Source organism: Chaetura pelagica, unplaced genomic scaffold (genome assembly GCF_000747805.2).
Source record: "Chaetura pelagica isolate M959 unplaced genomic scaffold, ChaPel_1.0 scaffold76, whole genome shotgun sequence".
Taxonomy (NCBI): domain Eukaryota; kingdom Metazoa; phylum Chordata; class Aves; order Apodiformes; family Apodidae; genus Chaetura; species Chaetura pelagica.
The window spans coordinates 7471727-7492900 of record NW_009970723.1 but is presented as its reverse complement, the minus strand read 5'-3'; the positions used below and the strand labels follow the sequence as shown (position 1 = coordinate 7492900).

General features: G+C 38.4%; 2 protein-coding genes across 2 annotated transcripts in view; both read left to right on the top strand.

Annotated features, from left to right (window-relative positions):
• RAD54B (RAD54 homolog B (S. cerevisiae)) overlaps positions 1–21174 on the top strand; it is a 58540-nt gene that overhangs the window by 15541 nt on the left and 21825 nt on the right. The window lies entirely within an intron of this gene.
• On the top strand, positions 480–5825 carry FSBP (fibrinogen silencer binding protein). Its single transcript, XM_010006432.1, has 2 exons — positions 480–920; positions 5121–5825. The coding sequence occupies exons 1-2, from the start codon at positions 550–552 to the stop codon at positions 5629–5631; spliced, it is 882 nt and encodes a 293-aa protein (XP_010004734.1). The 5' UTR covers positions 480–549; the 3' UTR covers positions 5632–5825.

Here is a 21174-nt window from a genome sequence, read left to right as displayed (position 1 = left end):
CAGCAGGACCGGCACTATGCAAATGGCGCGGGGGCTCGGCGGGGGAGCTCGCTGCTCACGCCGCCCCCCGAAACGCGCACTGCCTCGCACAAAGCAATTGTTGCGTTCTGGGGGACACGGGTACACGTAAAATCATCCCCAGCGCGGTTTCAGTTTGAGATACGTGTGAGAGAGCTAGGGAGATGTGTCAGGGCTTGTTACTCAAGCTAAATTAGGTAATATTTAGCGGGGTAATGTGCTAATCTTTAAACCTTTATGTTTTTAATTCCTGCGTATGTCTGGTCTCTGCATACAAAAGTGTGTTTTGCTTGTTTCTTCTCGTCTTCTTCAGTCTGAAGCCTTATGTAGGTCAGGCTTGGCTTAAGCAGATTTCCTGAACCTGCGTCAGCTTAAGCTGAAGGAATTTTAATAAACCCTCCCTTGTAGGCGTGGGCCTAAATGAGACTAGCCTAGTTAAGCCTGATCTTTTTCTGTTTGTGAAAAAGAGCTGAGCAGAGCTAGGGACTGCATGGTGGCTTTAGAAACGGCTTCTTTAATTCAAAGATAACAATGGTTGGGAAGGCCAGATCTTCTAATTTTACCTTATCTGAAAAGCTCGATTTGCTAAAACTCGTGAAGCCGTACGTTAAAATTCTCGAGGAACATACCAATAAGCATTCTGTAATAGTGGAAAAAAACAAATGCTGGGATATCATAGCTGATAACTACAATGCCATCGGAGTAGATCGCCCTCCTCGCACTGCACAGGGCCTGCGCACGCTGTACAAGAGGCTCAAAGAATATGCCAAACAGGAGCTATTGCAGCAAAAGGAGACTCACTCAGATTGTAAAAGCAGCATTTCCGAGCCAACCAAGAAAGTTGTGGAGATGATTCCACAGATTTCCAATGTGTGTTTAAGAGACAGGAGCGGTGTTCAAAGGTGAGATGATTCTTTTTATTTTGTTACTGAATGAAAATGATGGCGCCTCCTATCTACCCTGTGACGCTTTGCTTGTGTTCAGGCTCCTAAAGGAAACGTTTATCAGAGAAAATCCCCAAGCGGGGAACAATGACAAAATAATATTGCTTTTGTTTTATGGGAAGCTTTATGGTGACTTAGCACTGCATTCATTTTTTTTTTTCAGCTCTTTCAAAGCCTAATTCAGAGTCTTTGTCATACTCTGGAAAGTGAGGGTTAAGAGAGAATCAAAGAGAAATAGTAGCTCCAACCTCTATCCCTCCCCTACCTTTTAATAGGCAGATTATTCAAGCATTGGCAAAGTGATGGCTATTCTCCTCCATTTAAGGTAATACTGCAGTCATTTTGCAACATATGGAACTATTACCAGTTTACATAGGATTTTTTATAAAGTTAGTTCACAAAGCTAAGAAACCTTGCTCATACAGCTTTTTTTTCCCTCTTTTACTCTGAACTTTTCATGTTATGTTTTAACTGATTCAAGTCTTTTTAAAAAAATAATTTACTTCCCACACCACAGTGCCTTAGTGAGTGCAAATGTTGGTGTTTTTTTTTAATTACACTTTTCTTGCATTGATGGGGGTTCCCTGAAACTGGAGCAATACTAATTGCAGCCTAATCTTCAAGCAGTTCTGTATCATATGTTAGGTAGTTTAAATACAGAGAGAAACTGAGAGATACAGCACTAGAAGTTTTCTTTTTTTTCAGGGATTTTTGGTTTTGTTGTGTGTTGTTTTTTTTTTTACTGCTCAGTAAAGTGAGACACAGTGTCTAGATTTGAGCCAGACATAATACAGGCAGGCAGCATGCAGGCTTTCACCCACAGCTGGCTAATGCTCCTCATATCTGACTTGCAACACTCTGCTAGTTCTGTATTGGTCCTTGAGGGATCAAAAAAATGCCTGGGTCAGGTTTTGGTTCCTCCAGATCCAAAAACTAAGCTAAGGAGGAGGGGAAAAAAGGTCAAATAACTCCCCAGCAACTTTGAGAAAGCTCTGATTTTTCTTACTTTCCCAAGCAGATTAATGGGAAGCAAACTTTCTGTGTTTTAATCTGATACACTGATAGTGCAGCAGCATAACACTCTAAGGAAAACTGGCATGCGCACACGCTCTGATGGTGCCACTGGTTGAACTGAATGGTAACAATTGTCTAAATCCCAACATGCCAGATGCTCTAAAAATACGCTGTTGTGGGTCCTTTGCGTAAAGAAGTCTGAAGCAACTGGGCTGCGCTGCTGCTCTTGGTGAATGCCCCCGGAGGAACTGTTCCAAAGAATTCTCTGGAACAAAACGAGTCTTTTAATTGCGCTAATAAAGGTTGCAGTGTCTTGACTACCAACTTTTATAAGGAGGAAAAAAAAATAGTGTAAGAACTTTGGTTTGTAGATCGGCTTATAAAAAGCACTGACGCTTTTTGTGAATGATTAAGAGCTAATGATCTCTACAGTTTGTCTGCTATAATTTAAACATTTTTTGCAGTCCCTTATGGCTCTGGGAACATTGACTTGATTACTGCTTACCCAAAATGGTTGTTCCTAGGAACAGCCAATACACTGGGGGCTGAAGGAAAATAATATAATTTGAATCATTATTATTTTTTCTCCTGTCCAAAAACATCCTTGTTTAATAGTTCTAATTTTGACCCTGAGTTGCATTTTACCCTAATTTTCAAAACCCTGTGTTGGGTTTTAACTCCCCAGGATATGGCTTAGGTTTTGTAGGAGGGAAATAAAACTTATAATGAATCCAAATTCTTGATCGCACCTTTAAGCAATTTCTAGCTCGCTGTGATTAAACAAAACCTGGTGAATCATGAGTGCCTGCAGGGTTATAAACACCACCCCCCAATTGTGGTAACTGTTGTTTGTCTTTCTTTCAGTCAAGTTGTCAGAAACAACATTAGTAACCACCATACAGGCGGCTCTTTTGTTTCTCAATTCCGTCTTTCTCTCTTTACTGCTTAATTGTTTTCCTCTTAAGAGACTGACTCTGAGGGGAAAAAAAAAAAAAGGCGCCTTGTCAGAGTTACCTGAAGAGTTAGTAATTTTCTAGTATGCTTTTAAGAGAAGGATTTTTCACTGGAGGTTCTATGTTAGACTAAATCTTATGTGTCTTTCTTTTCTTTAACCTCTCTCACTTTCTCTTTCTGCTCTCTCTCTCTGTTTCCTTTTGTCAGAATGACCTGTTTCTCCTGGTAGTTGTTTCCCCTTTTCTCAGGCTAGAAGCTGGCCAGGAGCCAGCAAATAAGGAGGAGGGAAGCTGTGTGAGAAGCTGCGGTTGTGGAGAGAAGGAAACCCAGAATTACAGTCAGCACTGGGGAAAACAAGTGAAAATTTGTATGCAGGATAATACTTAATGCTCAATAAGAGGAGTAGGAGGAATATGAGAAAGAAGGATACAGGAAAAGGTGAAGCTTTGTGGCATGAGGAGGGAGTATGGTGCTATAACTGATACTCTGTAGGCAGCTCAGGTAACAGCCAGTAGAATTAAGATTATCCTGGCATTTTCCTTGTGGAATAAACAAACGGTCTGTTTTCAATACCTGTTTCATATGGACTTTTTTGTAATCTTTTTGGTGGTTGACGGCATTGGTTTTTGGAAAATATATTGCCCTGACCCTGTTGAACATTTTTACAATTGAGTAACGAGAAGCTTTCATGCTTTTATTCTAGCCATTGCACTTTCATGTATAAGGATGGCAAGCTAGATTGGGAAATTGCAGCCATGACTGCTTATTTCTTTTAAATCAAGAGTTCTAGACACCATGGCAGATGTGGAAGAGGCGATCATGCTACCTTTTGATTAAGGAGGTAGTGCATTTATACTAGAAGTAGGATGTAGAAATTAAATTTCTCCTTTGCTTTTGGGAATTTGAACCCACTGCTAACCAGGACACTGTTTTAATAATCAGATACCCTTTCTCAATTTATGGATTGTAGGGCTTACAACGAGTTCAAAATGTGTAAGCACCTCCCACCCCCTGAGTTTAATAGGCAGCAAGTCAAGTCCTCCAGGGTTGGGGAGCATCCATCAATGTTGCATTAATCATGGATCCACTTGCTGCCTTTGGCTGCTAGTAGCAGCTCAGTTCTTCAAGAGTTGGGGAATGTCTTGTATCTGCACCCACCAGTTATAGGCTCTGTTTTAGACAGTCATGGCCTTGATGATGCACTATCTTTGGTATCATTATTGAGTTAATATATTCCTGTTCTCATGTTAAACTATACTGCCTTCCCACTCTTTCTGAAAGTATTCTTTGTAGAGCTGTACTGTAAAATAGCTCAAGAAGCTGATCTGGCTTTAAAAAGTATTACTTGAATAAATGAGTGACATGCAGTATAAGGTTGCAAACACAACTGATGGTAGAGGAGTGGCAGGAACAGCTTGAGCCATTATTATAATCAAAACCAATGTAATGTCAAATCATGGTTTGAGGTGCTGCTGACTCTGGGGTTTACACAAAGACAAGTGAGTCAAGTGGGTGTTGTACTTTCAAAAAGAAATGCAAAAAGAAAGGCTGTTCTTAATGGAATAATTTCTGTGTCTGCTGTTGAAGCTTCAGAAAAATATTGAGATCACTGATTCAAAGAGAAGAAGAAAGGATTAGTTTGATTCCCTCATCTACTGGCAGGATCATAATTTGGGCTATGGTTCTTCTCCCAGGGCTCTTTGTTTAATTTTATTCAGAGATTGTTTTACCTAAAAAAAAATTTCCAGAATGGCTAGATGCATGAATCAGAAAGAGGGAACACATAGAGCAGGAGGAGATGGATAAGTTTGGAAAATGAAAAAGATTCAGATTGAGCAGACTGCAGCAGAAACAATGCCCTTTTAAAACCATATCATATATTATATAAACTATTTCCCCTGTCACTTGCATTACTTAGTTTGTTTTTATTCTCATTTGTCACTAATAGCCCTTCTTGCTTATCCTGTTCCAGAAGGGCCTACAAGGATAGCTCTCTTTTGGCTGAACTGCCTCGACAGCCGTAGCATCTGAATAAGACAGAGCTGGTGGAAAGGAGGAGGGTTCATGTCATGGACTCCCAGGCAAAGATAGGAAAGAGTAGTATTTCAAATGAAACTTTGGTTGCTTACAGCTACACCTTGTAATAATAGTTTTTAATGGATTATTTAAATATGATTTTGTGTGTTCTAGTGCTAGTATCGATAAAGAAACAATTGCTGGTACCAGTTCACCACAGGCCATGTTGGATCACCATCCTGCGACAGTCATGATGGAGGATGTCAAACCTCCTCCTTCCTTGGTTATAGACTCACAGCAAAATGAGAACTTAGAACAAGAGGAAGAACACCAGCTGGTACATATTATGGAAAGGTCTCCTTCAACATCAGTATCTTCAGTTGATATGAGAGTGATGATGTCTCCCTCTCCTGTACCCAGAAGAGATGAGTTTTTTAGGCTTGAAGTTGGAGAACGCTTTAGACCGATGTGTGGTTATGACCCACAGATGTTACAAATGCTGAAAGAAGAGCATCAAATAATACTAGAAAATCAAAGAAAAATTGGTCTTTATGTCCAAGAAAAAAGGGATGGTTTGAAAAGAAAGCAGCAACTAGAAGAAGAACTGTTGCGAACAAAAATCAAAGTAGAGAAGCTGAAAGCAATACGACTACGCCGTGATCTGCCAGAATATAGCAATATCTAAATATTTTATTACTTCTGTCACATTCTTTGAAATACATAATAATAAATACTTTTACCCTAGCAAAATTGTTCCTGATGTTAATACAGATGGATCAAATATCTGGGGGTGAAAGATAAAAGCATATTTTCTGTTTTGTTGATTATGTACCTTAGAAAATACCTTGTATGGGTTTGAATGCAGCAACTCTTCTGGTCTAAACTATAATAAAATCCTGTACATTTCAGTGTTTAGGTTGATAAAATTCAAGAAATTAAAAATATTTCCACTTCTCTATTAGAATTTTGATGAACTAATGGAAATTTAGCTCAGTTATTTTTAAAATTTTTGATCATATAATTATTTTTTCGAATAATCACCTATCCTTTAATATCTTAATGAAGTTACAGGTTTAATAAATACATATAAAAAGGAGGAATATGAGGCTACATTTAAATGTCTTATTCTTTTCAAGTTGGTAAATCTTATGACAGTTGTGAGATTTTGCTGATATATCAGCTTGGAAAAAAAAAATTACTGGATTGTTATTTTTTTTAATGTTCAGTAGACAGTTGAATAAATGTACATATTTTAAAGTTAATACTTTTTGTTTCCATTGAAAGAGTGTTTCCATAGGGCATTATCAAAGTAGAGATAATGGATGCAACACTTGGTTTTTAGAACTGCATGCATATGTAATTTTTGTGTACAGTGACCATGATCATATATTCAGTTATAGTATTTATACTTGTGATAAACTACAAAAATTTCCTCATTTGCATGCATAATTACTACAGTGCATGTGCAACCAAGACAGTTGCAGGTGCCTTTGATCAATATCACTATAAATCTAAGCTACTGAAATGAAATAGTTTCTGTATGTAAGTAACGTGACTTGCAACCAACCGAAGATTCTTTGTTTTCTTGGTACCTTTTATAAATGCTGCTGTTCTGGTCTTTCAATTACTTGAAATAAAAAGCCCCAAATGAGAAAGAATTTTATTATCCTGTCTGTCCTAGTAGCAGCCGTTTCCTCTACAGTTATGATCAACGTTCATAACTGGAAGAAAAATACCTGGAAAGTCTTAAGTTCCAGCTCGTTAATTTCTTCGTAAGTTTTAGTCTCCTGCTTGTTATGAATGGATCCACACCTGCTTCAGGCTTCTTGATCCTTATTCTCTGTAACAATACTTTCTTCTTCCTCTAACCTTTAGCACAAGGAAAGGAAATGAAGCTCAGCACCAAGAAAAAGAACAAAGGAGGTGTAATTCCTCCTGCACGTCCCATCTCAGAGGGCCCAAATAACAGAATGAACAAAAGCAGCAGGAAGGGGAATATTTCTTCCTGCAACTGCTTGTAACTGTGGCTCCTGTCAGTACTGTTTTCCCAAATTTGCTTCTTTCTGTTCCGTCAGAATCTCAGCATGTGAGCACGGGGCACTTATCTGCAGAAGCAGACTCCAAATGAGGTAAGCCTCGCACCTCCTTATCAGTATTCTGAATGAATCAGGTTACCTTTGCAGACACGGGGATACATGTGTATTAAAAACTGATGGCTGAAAGTACATAAGTTTAACTGAGGGGCTAGTGGAGTTTCAAGAGTTGTGCTTAAAATTTTATGATAGTGGTAAGAGAGAAACTGTTGGTGCCCAGGATAACTTTTGACAGGTTACAGGTGGGAAGAGTGTAGAGGAAGCAAGTCTTTTGGTTACAAACCAGGGAAAAATACAGACATTGGAAAATAGATGTTATCAGTATGGAGTTTCCTGATACGTTTTTTCTTCTAGTTGTTTTCTAGAAAAGAGAGCACTGTCAGTGTTTGTTCTGTTGGGAATTTTTGAATGCACTGAAAATGATGATGTCTGAATAAGTGGCCTCTGTTTCTGTACAATCCTTGGCTTTCTGCTGTATTTTTCAGTTCAGTTTTTGTGTAGCTGGAAACACTTCAATGACATACTCACTTCCCTGAGTTCACAAGAGTCAAAATATTTGCTTTAATAAATACATTAAAAAGGATTTGATTTGTTCTACTTCTCAGAAATGGGAAACAGCACTAGATTCTCTGCACTCGTAATTTCGAAATGCCTGATCTTATCCTTTCAGTTGAAAATGAGAGTTCTGGTTTCTAGTGGTAAGGGATTAATTTATATTTTTTGTTTCTGTCCTTACATATTATGTAAATGAGCAAGTTTTTAATAGTTCAGAAAATAATTCCCATGTGGCTTATCATCTTGCAGTGGTTTTGAATTATAGCTGCTCTTATGTTGGCCATCAGAATGCTCTAGAGACTTCAGCATATTTTCAGTTGAATTCTCCGCTCTCCTTGAGCTAGATGAAGAAGTGACTTCCAGCATTTCTCTTGGCATGATATTTTCGTTTTGAGGACTAGGACTAGAAGAATTTCCAGTCTTTGAAAGCTTGCAGTCCTTTCTGAAATGACAGGCAAAGCGGATTGAAAAATAGGACTCCCTTGTATTTTTGATACTGGAAGGGGAATGATGCAAATGAGTAAAGAAATAAAATATACTGACCTGGTCAGAATTGCCTCATGTAATCGGCGTTCTTCCATGTGTGGTTATTCTGATTCTCATTTCTTAGTGGCAGGCCTTTCATTCTTATCTGCTGGCATCACTTCTAGTTCAGTGATCTCTCATGGGTCTTGTTTCCTGTGTTCTTGGTTGTGTTTCATTTTGGGGGAGCTTGGAGTAGGGAGGGAGACATCTCTTGTGTCCCCATGGAGCTTGTTTGTTTCTTTATTAGTGACATGACATTTAATATCCTTTCACTACAGAACTATTTTCTCCTTCAGTGACATTATATTGCTCTGTCAGTGCAGTATGGTGCTGACTATATATTACACTTCTCCATGCTGGTGGATCTGCATTTCTTTCTCACCTCACATCTGCTTTACAGTATCAGGTTATCTGTCTGAGTCAGACTTCTCAGTGCCTGTTCCTGTTTTTGTTCCATGTATTCCAAATGTGGGTACATAAACCACAGCTGTGGCTAGTCCTTCTGGACTTTGAAGTACTATGAATTTTTACTGTTCCAGCAAATGGTATTTTGTTACCATGTGTGAAAGGGACTGTAGGAAGCCTTTCCCTCCTTCTGCCTGGTTTGCATCCTCTTATTCCCTTCACTACATCTGGCAGTGCCATTCCCTGTCTGCATGCTTATAGTGTATGTCGTACAAGCAGAGTAATTTTAGGCAAGGACAAATTTCTACCATATGTTCATGTCCTACTAAGATAAAGGAAATAAACAAGTGCCAGGAGTAATTTCATTCCCAACATTAAACTGATATAGGTTTAGGAGTAGGGTAAAAACCTCTGACTGTGATAACTTTGTGATAATTGTGATAACATCTTTTGTAACTTCATCTAGCTGAGTAATTGTCTAATGATCAGTCTATAATTTTGTCATCCACTCCCTAATTATCTTGCTTTTTGTTTCCCCTTCCCACTTCGCCTCTGTAAACTTTTGACTCTTGTGGAATCATTTCAGTTGATATGCTTGCCTTAATTAGAATTCTTATCAGGTAAAAATGGTAGGGGAGATGTACTCCAAGACCAGGAGAGATTATTTATACCTAATCTTGCTTGCCACACTCCTGTTTTCTGATGTCTTCCACCTCACTAGCTTCAATTCCTTTTTTTCATGTATATTTCATTCTTTGGCTTGGGGTTTTTCTCCCCATACAATGCAAATGGATAGACTAGAGTTTGCATATGATTTCTTTAAAGCAGACTTTGTACCCACTGAATTTCCAATAGGCAAAGTCATTAAGTTGCTTATAATTATGAGAGAGTTGTTTCTAAGTGGGAGGAGCAAATAGGGAATTGTGGTACCCAGACTGACTTGCTAAGCTGTCTTTTAAAATGGCTTGTATCTTATTTTAAAGTGCTTTAGGATGGTTCCGTATGAATTTGCACTTTGGTAAAATCATAAAAAGGTTGCTGATGAAGTTGATAAACTGTTGTTGTTTTCCTAGAATGTTGGTTACTTTTCTATCTTTCACATGAAAATAAAGACAAGCCTTTAAAAAGAATGCTTTTAGTGTTTTTCAAGGTTTTAAAATACATTAGTTGCTTCTCAGTGTGTATTTCTTTCTAACAAGTCATGCTTTTATTCTGTTTTTAAATATCTGGGTCTTGAATAAATCGAAAAACCTCATTGTCTAGATATTAGGTTTAAAAATTAAATTGTGTTATTTACAGCAGTTAAAATAATAGTCCGTTAGCTTGGTGTTTAACACATGACTAAATTTCAGTCTCTGTGTCACCTGTGTTTCTGGTTTTTATCTCTACTAAAAAGGAAAGCGTTTGGCCTGATCTCAGCTAAGTTGCCTGTGTGGTGAAGGTTGCTCCTAAATGGCATCCAACTGGTTTGGGCAAAGTTTCCTCCATAATAAAGATACAGTTTCCTGAACTGTTGTTGGAGACTAGCTAACAAAATCAGTCTCTGTGAATTCTTGTAAAACCTAGTTCAGTGCTAAAGTAGTTGAAAACCTTGCTTGTGACTTGTGAGGAGGGGTGGGTGGATGAGGGTGAGAGAAAGTAAGGGAAGCTCAGCAGGAACTGGCATTCCCCTCTGCCCGTGCCCTTCCGTGCTGTGGGATTTCATGCTAGCCATCACACAGAACCATTTGTTCATGTATCCAGACATCTCTGGGTGAACATAACACCTTGTTGGACTGTGTTATTTGCACAAGAAGAATATAATTTTCATTGAAAACTTCATCAGCAGTTACTCCACATGATTTATGACTTCCATTTGGTGCTTAGCAAAACTGCGGAATTGAAAAATCCTACTTAATTTTTTGTGTTTCCTGTATGCAAATAGAATTTAAAAAAACCCAAACCCAGATAATTGTTTCCTGGATGTTTCCCGTTGGCTCTTGATTTTCACCTATAGTTAGCATAATCAGAATACTTAGCATAATTTAGCATAAATGTCAGCTAAAAAATAATTCATCTGGATTATGTTGCCTGTCCATACTTATATGATATCAGGACCCAATTTGGTTGAGGCTCAGTCATTTTGGTTACACTATTCCATGTGTCACCATTAGCTTACTTGGTGTGTCTTCCTATGATCCTTGCCTGTATCGCTAATGCTTCCTCAGAAATACCTGTTTATAAAACTGAGAGCTTTGTACATGCTTGAAACCAGTAGATCAATTTATAAATTACCAGTATTAATTATTATTGTTTTTTGCTTTAATTTAACAGTGAAACAAAAGGACAAAAGGTTCATCTAGTTGGGGCATGGGGGGGGAGGTTTGGATTGCATGTGTTAGTTACTGCAGTGTTTCTTCTATTGTATCAGATGAAATCCATTGCAGTACTCTCAAGTTGTAGTCCTTATTAATGACTCAAGATGTCATGTGTATTAAAGTAATTTATCATAACTGCAGCAGTTTGCAGGTGAATCGTACTTAGCCCACTTGTCGATACTGTTAAGAAAACCATTCTGTGAAGTCTAGAAATGTTTTTGTGGCATGTACCAGAAATGCAGAAGTAAAATTGGATGTGTGTAACATGTTACTATCAATACATTCTCTGTTGTAATGGGGGATTCACTTAGGGGTGCACCTGTAAGCCAAAACACATTATTTTTTACTTGTAAACTCTGCAAGTTTCAGCCAGGTGATATTTGCATTGTTTTGCATTGTAATGAAGCTTTGGCATTAGGTTGTACATCATGATGGACTTCCAGGTGATGTTGGTAGCGTAAACTATCAGCTTGGCCAAACAATTTTATGCTGGATTACCTCCTCTCAAGCTGTTTTGTGTGTATTCTAGATACATATTTTTGAAGTAGCTATTTATTTTTTTTCTGTGAACAGATTGAGGGGAGAATACAGTGTTTTGCATTTTAATGATCTTCTCTTTGTTGTGTGCTAGTTTCTCTATGCTTTTGAAAAGTATTTGAAGTTCAGCACTAAACTGGTCTTTGGCCATGCCTATAAAACCTCACTCAAGTTTATCTAATTCAGAAATCATTGGCAAGCACTGGATTTGGTCATTTTCAGTACAGGTTTGTTTATAGTCCAGATAGAGTCTCTAACTGTGAATTATCAGAATTACAGAATATTAAGGGTTGGAAGGGAACTCTGGAGATCATTGAGTTCAGCCATCCTGCCAGAGCAGGACCACGTAGGGCAGCTCACACAGAAACACATCCAGACAGGTCTTGAAAGTCTCCAGAGAAGGAGACTCCATAACTGAAGAACCTGGTCACATTGTACTGTTGAGTGCAGAATGGTGATTTCTCAGCTGTGAGAACCTTGAATGAAAGCAAGAAAATGTGTCCCTAGTTTTGCCTCTAGCAAGTGAGGAAGCCACTTTGTTTAGATCCAGGGAGCGTGAGACATGAAGGCAAGGATCTCCTCTTCCCTTCTCCCTCATCTTTGTTCCAGTTTTGCCTTCCCAGTAAGAATTACAACTAGAGCTCTAGTTTTTTTGTGCATGGGCCACAAATACTGTTTTTCTGCTTGGACTACTAAATGGATTACACTTATGTACATCAAAGTTATGTAATTTGGAAAGGTTACTCTTTTCCTTTCCAAATATTTCATCAACCACTCTGCAAGTAATTATTGCTGCGTAGCACATGAAAATTTTAAAAAATATGACTCATCCTTTGTGTGCCTCTTTCCAGGGTAAATTCTAAACAGTCCTGTTTAAATAATTAGGATAGGAATATTGTTTCCTGCTTATTACAGTGGACATAAGTTTTATTAATTATTTTTATTTTATCAACTCTTGATTATAATGCAGGGAGATCAAAGATGGCCATTATCAAGCACAAACAGTATATAAAAATGTTTTCATTTCCAGTATGTAGTAAAACAGATGCTAATACAGAAGATACATAATCTTAATAAATTCCTTTCTGCCTGCTTGCTTTTTTGTTACAGATTCAAAGGTCCTCGTATTTTAGGAACAAAAATTTTGTTTAGCACAGAAATACAGTTTTATTTTTAATAAAAAAAGTAGAAGTAATAGCAAATGCTTAAGAAAATGCCAAACTATGTATTTTCAAGGTACTACATACGGATTAAGGTGTGTACCTTCCATTAATATTTAAACATGAAAGAATGTGTACTTACATCTCTGGCAAGCTGCTTCAAAGATTTACTGTTTTTTGAGATGGCTACAATTAGCCTGTGGTCATGTAATAGTCTAATAAGTATGAGTAATTTGGATTTTTTTGTAATTTAAATATTTGGAATTTTTCCACTTGCATCCCATTTAGATTATCATGTATTGCAATAACATCCAGCATTGACAGAACCCAAGTAGAGATGTTGCTTTTTGACATGACTTTTGCATTCATTTTCTAAATTAAAAGAACTTTTACTTGACAAATTAATCAAAATAACTTTTGGTGTGGATGGGAGTGTAGTCAACAGTCAACTTGGTTCCAATGTTTTACCCAGCTGATTTGGCTCACTGCACTGAATGATGCCTGCAGCCTTTCAGAATTCCAAATGATGCTGCTTTTTCCTTTGATAATAGGACTTGCACATCTATTTCTGTGGACTTGACAGAAGCTTTCAGCTTAGTTCATTAAATTTTTACAGCTGGAGTCAGTTGGATTTTTAGACAGCTGAGCAGTTTAGGAAGAATCGTTTTCTACCATGGAGCTGTAATTTTTAAAGTATATGCTCTCCATTCTCCCTCCCTGTAGTTAATATCCTTAAGAGGTAAATGTTTCATTAAATGGTGATGAGAGGCTTGTTTCTACTTTTTCAAATTGAGTACATCTACCATCTCATTATTGTACATAGAAGGTTCCTGTTTGAAAAGAAAATTAAGGTTACAATCTCAAGTACCCAAAAACTTGCAAATACACACAGCCCAAATCCAGTTTTCTCATGCCATTTGGTATAGTAATTAATTGCATTATTATGTGTTATGTTTCTGTAGGCTTCCAAGTCAATTTCAGTTCACAGAATGGACTGTGTCCACTTAGTGAGCCCCTTTCCAGTGTTCGTTCTACCTCATCGTTCAGTTACAGACTTGTGCCTTGTTTTCAGAACACTATTTAAACTATTTTGAATTAATTTCTGAGTGCTTCACAGATGTAATTACATTTCACAACATCCTAGTGAGAGACACTCGTATAATCTCCACTTTCTAGGAGATAATGCAGGATTTTAGGTACAGAGAGAATAAAACGAAAAAGCCCCATTATTACTGAAGGTGCAGACTGAATCAGCTAGGGCTGCATTATCTCACTGTTTTAATATACTGTACAATTAATCTTTCCAAACCACAAATTCCATGTACACTTGTGAGTGTTCACTGTTACTACAAATGAGACTGAATCACAAGTCAGGTGCTCAGACAAATGTTTACTTCTGAGGACCTGGGCTTAAAAGACTTCCCTTATGCCACAGAGGAGCTCTAGACAGCATATGAATAAAATCCAGTTCTCTAAGGCACTATTCAGCTTCCTGAAACACAAGACTGGACTTTCTGTCCTTGCAGTCTCAGCCTTGTTCATCACACAGCTTTTGCAGTTTGCAGCCAAGCGGGTGAGGGATCACATAGGCAGCAACAGCCTCTTTTTCCTGCTGCTGCTGAGGAGTTCAGGTCTCTGCACTGCATGGGCCAGAGGTCCCACAGCAATGTAGTGCAGCGTGTTTCTGTAAAGGCTTTGTCATTAATGCATATGCACAGTGGAGTAGATTATGTCACTGGAACAGTCTTATTTTGACGTCTCTAAACCTTGCTTGACTTCATAACCTTAAAACTGTTCACTAAGTGGACACTGGGGTTTGGGGGGTGGGGTGGAGGTATAATGTAGTTTTGTACCACGGGGTTGTAGATGTTAATCTTTTGGCTTTTAGAGCAAATTAACATTTCTGAACAGATTATTCCATATAATTTGATGTTTTCATCTATGCAAGACAGGCGAGGTTGAAATTCTTTATCTTTACCCTTTGGGATAATAAAGTGCATGACTGCATTAGGACGTCACTGAATTCAGCATAGATTGTTAATGTAGTGGCATGCAGTGTTTTGCCCAGTGAGTTTTGCACGTGTTTGCTGGCAGCAAAGAAAGACGGAATTTTTTTTCAGGTTAAAGTGTAGGAAGTTCCAAGGGAACTTGAAGGAAAACAACACAATAATCCAAGCTTTAGCTTCTGCTTTGCCTTCAGCAACTCTTCCACTAGAACTTATTTGCCTGATATTGGGTCCTCCACTGGTCCTAAACCTAGAATTTAGTCACAGGGTACAATCAGCCAAATTAATCCAGTTCAAAATCATATACTTTGCACCTCAGTCTCCTCTTGCTCTTCTCCTCCAGTCCTACCCACGTGGAGAGCAGCTACTGAATCCCATTCTGTAAAAGTACATGGAACAGTGTAAAAATTATAGTACTTTTCTGTTGTCTACCTCTAAGATTAGCTTGGTAGTCTTAACATTTGATTTTGGGAAAAAGTTGAACTAGAAGGATGGAGAAAGAGGAGTGGGCCCTCTTTACTAGCAGGTAGATAGTTGCTCTGAGTGCTGTTCTGGGCTCACCTGCTTGACATCTTTTGTGTTGCAATGCTATGTTGTCCTTAGCTAGCGTTTTCCACTCACTTTTCACTTTTATTTTCCCTGTCACTGTCTAATCAGCTTATCTTCTCATTTCTTCCTTCCAAGTCTTCACTTGATTTCTCTTGATGGCCTCCAGCCATATACTTTTAGTGAACTTTGAATTTTGAGGGACAGAGATGAGAGGCAGTCAGATTTTCTTGCCCCAGTTCCTGCTCAGAAAATCCCAAGTCTCTCTCTGTTGCATGACTCTTATACTGGTGTCCAGGCCCAGTCTGACCCAGTTACTTTCCCCATCACTTTTCCTAAAATAGTATTTTGTCTTCCTACTCCTTTTAGTGCCTGTTTGATTTCTAACCTTTCCCTGGTGTGCTCTGATCCCAGCTCTGACATATAGTCTTTTACCCAGTAGTCAGGTTTCTACAGATTGAACATGAGCTTTCCTTTCCAGTGGTAGTCTTTCTTTTCAGACTTCTTCCAAATTGCTTTCTTGTAGTCAGTCCTTCTCCCCTCTGCTGTCTTTCCCTGGTTGGTGTCAGGAGGGGAGACGGATGTCTCTGAAGGAGAGAGACCAGGAGAAATTCCCTCTTGGCATGCTTGGAAGAGACCCAGCTTTGGTCTGAGCTGTGACTACAGAGAGAGCTATTCTCGGCCTCAGTTAGAGCATGTCCAGTGTGTAATCCTCAGGAAATTAAGCTGCAGGGAATGTGCAAACAGCATTTATTCCAAGTGCTTTTAGCTTTCAGGAATGGAAAAAGTTTTACCCTGGCCAAAATAAAAAAAGTACTGTCTTTTTCCCAGATTATTCAATTCTTCTTCAGAGTATTGAGTTACTAGAGCTTCTACAAGGAATACTAGTTTGTTGTGACTAAAACTTCATTGATCTGTGATTTTTGTTCTCATAAACAGTGATTTCTTTTTCTTTCAGCACAAGTTTGTATGGACATTGTGCATGTGTGTGAATATGCATGCTTAAACTGAGACAGCTAGCATGGAAGGCATCATATGGACTGATGGAAGGCTTGGCAAAGTGATCAGCTGTGTAAAATAAAATAATCTAATGGACATCCCCATAGTAACGCACATTCAGCAATCTAGAGGCTAGTTTGATTGGACTTCCAGGTGAAAGATAAGCATATGAAGTGACTTTGACACATGTTTAAAAATTGTTTTTAAAAACAATTTTGGTTGTGAAGCAATGATGTGTTTTTCAAAGAAAATACTCCTGCTTGAAATATTCGTCTTACTGTGAGTTTGCTAACGATGTTACTATGTGCAAAATGAATTACATATACATTTTGTGTTTGACAGGACACAGAACACTGGGTTGTAATCAAGCAACCCTGACATGTAATCCCACCTGTCATTCATTTCTGTGGTCTTAGGGCGAGTCAGCTGCTGGTTGCACTCCTCATGGAAGTCCGTGAGAAGAGTTACATATTTTTCTCTCTTTGAGGCACACTAGTGTATATTTACATGTTATTTTAGTATTAAGTTTATCATTAGACTGAAATTACTTTGCAAATGAAGCATGGTGCTATCTCTGTCTCATATTTCTTTAAATATTCCTGGGATATCTTAGGAGTGTTTTTCATTACAGATCTTTCATATGGAACAAGACATCTAACTACTATGTAAACATCTGTTCTCTAAATGCTACGAATTGATTTGATTAAGGAACTTTTTCATTACTTCCTCTGCTCAGAACACAGAGATGACGCTGGCTTTGTGGAGCAGATGGGTGGCACACATGCAGAGGGGCTGCAAAGGCTGCAGCCCAGCACTGCCATTGAATGATCAAGTTTTAACTGTGCTTCATTCAGAGCCCAAATCTCCTTTTACCTCAGTCCAGATTTTTTTTTAATCTCTGCCTCCCTTTCTTTTTAATTATTCCTTAGTGCTACAGAGCACAACTTGAGTCGAACTTATCTTCTTTAAATTGTCCCTGCGTACTGCAGGGTTGTTGCACTAGATGACCTTTAAAGATCCCTTCCAAACCCATACACTCTATGATTCTATGATCATTTTTGCATTGCAACTTCTATTTATTTAGAAGATTTAGAGCAGTTGAGGGAAGAACTCGCTGTTGTTCCATACATGCTTATATTGTGGTATTTTGGATATGGAGGTGTTGGATAACTTGACATGTCCCTTGGTTTCAAAATCAACCCCAACCTAACAGTAGCTGCCACAAAAAAAGCAGCAGCTTCCCAGTCTCCTCATTCCAAACTGTGCTTCTCCCTTCCCTGTATTGACTGTTGTTGCTGATGGGATTCATTGAGCTGGCTTGCATGCAGCTGGCAGATGAGAAGCAGAGGGGGAGAGGGCAGGAGAGGTGAACTGGTGGGCTTGAGCAGCAGCCTGCAGTTGGATGGGGTTAAGCCATGCATTAAACTGCACCTCAGGCTGAGGTGCCTAGTGCCCTGCCTGCTGGAGCATGCATGTTACCTCCTTAGGTAACACATACTTGTAGTGCTGCAAGCTGCAGCATATAGTCTGCTGAAAATGCACCTTTGAGTTACCTTATGTAGTCTTTTATAGTGCAGCTGCCTTCTTAGTGCTTTGGGAGTAAACTAATGCACTTAATCGATGCATTTCTCTAAATCTTGCCCATCAAAAACTGGTTAAACTAGTTTGCCATTGGAATGCTCTCCCATCTCCTGTCCTGGATCCTGTCCCGCTTTCTGTAAATCATCACCTTCTTGAGTCTGCTGAAACTTCCTCATATCAACTAGGTTAGGTTTATATCTTGAAATTTAAGCCCTTGCTTTCTCAACCGAGAGAAAAAGCCTTTTTTTTTTTTCTTTTTTTCTTTTTTTTTTCTTTTTTTTTTTCTTTTTTTTTCTTTTTTTTTCTTTTTTTTTAATTTGTGGAAGATTTTGAAAGCTTTGTTGGCCATTTCTTTAAAGTTCCCAGGCCCTTCATTCTAGGAGGAAAGACATGCCACTTGCTGGAGTTTATTCATGATTAAGAAAACTGTACTCCCAGGCTGGGCTGTTTGCATTTGGGAGAGAAATGAGAGGGCACGATTTCCTGTTCTTTCTCGTACTGTGGTGTACACATAGTTCCTGTTACTTATTATTTTCTGTCCAAACTGATTAACAGCAGAGCTCAGAATTTACAATTGCAGTTTATCTTCCAGGGTCTCAGCAATCCCTGTTCTATTTAAGATACTGTCTACAGTCAGTGAGTACTAAGGGTTTTACTGTTGAAACTTGCTCTCTGTACCCCCTGTATCAAACACTGAACTTAGTCCCTGTTTGTAACATACCAGTCTCATTTCAATTCCTGAAAAGGTCCTGTCACTGTATTTATCTAATTTGGATATTCTGGTGTTGCACTGGAGTAAATCTTTGAAGGTAAATAGGTGTGATGCTGAATACAAATAAAAATGATAAGATAAAAATGTTGAATTCAAGTATCCAATCAGCATTGTTGGTGAACAGGTTTAGGTTTTCTATTCAACAAAATTCTATGGAAGATAATTTTGAGATGATGTAATTATTTGTACATAAAAATATTTAATTTTTTTAAAAGTAAAATACCGTAACATTTTGTCTGAAACTATGCTAGCAATTGTCAGCTCTGTTTCTAAATTATTTACTTTCTTGTTATTTTAAATGAAGTGGGCATGAGAAGAGTTTGAAGAACTGTTATTGACCCAGAAGTTAAACTACTGGTGATTTTAGATAGCACCATGCAGGTCCCTCTGAGTAAAAGAGCAATGACCATAAAACAGATCTTAAGGGTCACCAAACTCATGTGGGAGGTCAGTGGAGGAGACAAGGAGGTGGTCATTTGCTTATGGATGGTTGTCATTCAAGAGAAAAGAAAGTTCTGCAATGAAATTTCCAGATCTTGCAGTAGCAGTTGCTTAAAATCTTAATATGAGGAAAGAAGTTGCTGATCAAACCAAGATAATCAGTTTGAAAAGCAGAGGAAACAATCTTGTATTTATCTTGTTGAATCATAGAAACTCAATATAGAATCAAACTAGCCTTTTGTATTTTTAGCTATCTCTGGGTTTTCTCTCTTCCCCCCCCCCCTCTCCTCCTTTGCTTCTCTGAATCTTATCATTTATGATTACTGAAGATCCAATAGAGAGCCCTTTTACCTTTTTGCAAAACTGCAAGGATTCATTCTTTCTCTCTGGCTCATTTCCCAGATTTCACCTACAAAGACTCCCTTACATTTCAAAAAGACCTGCTCTGTTCTGTTTTTTTGTCCTTCTGCAGTGTGCCTGTTTTCAGTAGCTGCTCTGTTACCCCTTGGAGATGGGGGCATCTGTTGCATGAAACACTACAGGTGCTGGCTAATGCCCTGAAGAGAGATCCACCTATGGAAAATCCAATCTATGTTAGGGATTGTGTTAACATAGAGTTCTATGCAGACAATAAAACTTTTATAGAGCTTTGAGAAGAAAATTCTATTCAATATATATATCAGTTTTCATTTAGACCATACCTTTTTAGTGAATGCTAGTCTTAAAAATTGCACTTGTTTCAGGCATGTAACTTAAGAGTGTTTTGCAGTTTTAAGAATATGTAGACTTAATGTAGAAGTGATAAAATTACCTCTTTGTTGGACCATTATTGTGAACAAAAGTGGACTCTTGATGCTTCTCCTTTAAGTACCAGCACACTTTCAAATTTTGGAAAGGTTAGTCTGTGGCATAAGCACTTTTTTGTAATGGATTTGTATTGTGTTGAATCCCAGATGGAATCAAAGGAGCAAACTGATTTAAGCCTTTAACCAGCATGCAAGGGTATTTTAATGAAAATTAGTCTGATTCTCTCTTTGAAGCTGTGCATGTGCTGAAAAGGAATGCTACAGATATTCCTTTAGGTAATTCTGGGGCCTTATCTACCATTCCTTATATCAGATTGGTAACTCTTGAAAGCTTGTGTTTATTCTTAATCAATATTGTAATCAACCACTGTCTGTTCTATTATGATTTCTTAACCTTATTAACCTAAATATTTCTTATTAATATTTACATCCTTGACACTTATAATTAGCTAACTGCTGACAAACCTGGATCAACCGAGAGGAAAGCTGGGGAGGGGCTTTTTGTAAGGACATGTAGTGACAGGACAAAGGGTAAGGGATTTAAACTTAAATAAGGTAGCTTTAGCTCAGACATTAGGAGGAAATTATTCACTATGAGGGTGGTGAGAGACTGAACAAGTTACCCAGAGAAGCTGTGGCTGCCTCCTCCTTTGAAGTGTCTAAGACCAGGTTGGATGGGGCTTTGAGCAACCTGGTCTAATGGGAGGTGTCCCTGCCCATGGCAAAGGGTTGGAACTGGATGATCTTTAAGGTCACTTCCAAACCATTCTATGATTCTGTGAATCCAAGTCTAGTAACATTTGAGTTGCTGCAGACTCAAGAGATGGTCTGTTTCAAGATTTGCACAGTTACTCGTTTTTAAAGAGTATAGGGAACAGAGTGAAAATAATCTTTTGCATTATTACGGTTATGGTTATTCTGCCACTTCAGCTCCAGATCTTGTTACTGCCCTCCTTTGCTCCCTTCCCTGGGTTCTGTGTTTCTGTCCTTGTAAAAGAACATTGCCCAACACCTTCTCATCAGGACTGTGTTTTCATTTTTTCCTATGGTTTCTTCCTTTTTTTTTTTCTTCCCCACTTCGACAGAGTTTGTTTTCTGGTGCGTGTAACCTCGACTCTTCGTTAGCAGCAGAAGTTGGGTTTTCGACCACACCGAACCCAAACAAGGAGCACAGCAAACCTGAGACAAGTTTGATGGTTTGTTGTGCCTTTTTTTTTTTCTCCCCCCCCCCCCCCAGCCTTTCTTTTTATTCTTTCTCCATTTTCATTGTCTTGTATGTATGTCAAATTGGGAGCTCACTAATGTAGTAAGTAATGTGCTCTTCCTGGAAGTGCATACTTTCTGAAACAATGTAATGGTTCCTATTTCAGGATGAGTGCTGATGTACTATTCTGTCTCAGTCCAAACTTACCATGAGCAGCCCAGGACAGGAATTACACCATTTT

Coding starts and splice junctions, on each gene's coding strand:
- FSBP (XM_010006432.1), top strand. CDS start 550: ATGGTTGGGAAGGCCAGATCTTCTAATTTTACCTTATCTGAAAAGCTC. Junction 921..5,120: donor GACAGGAGCGGTGTTCAAAG/GTGAGATGATTC, acceptor TGTGTGTTCTAG/TGCTAGTATCGATAAAGAAA.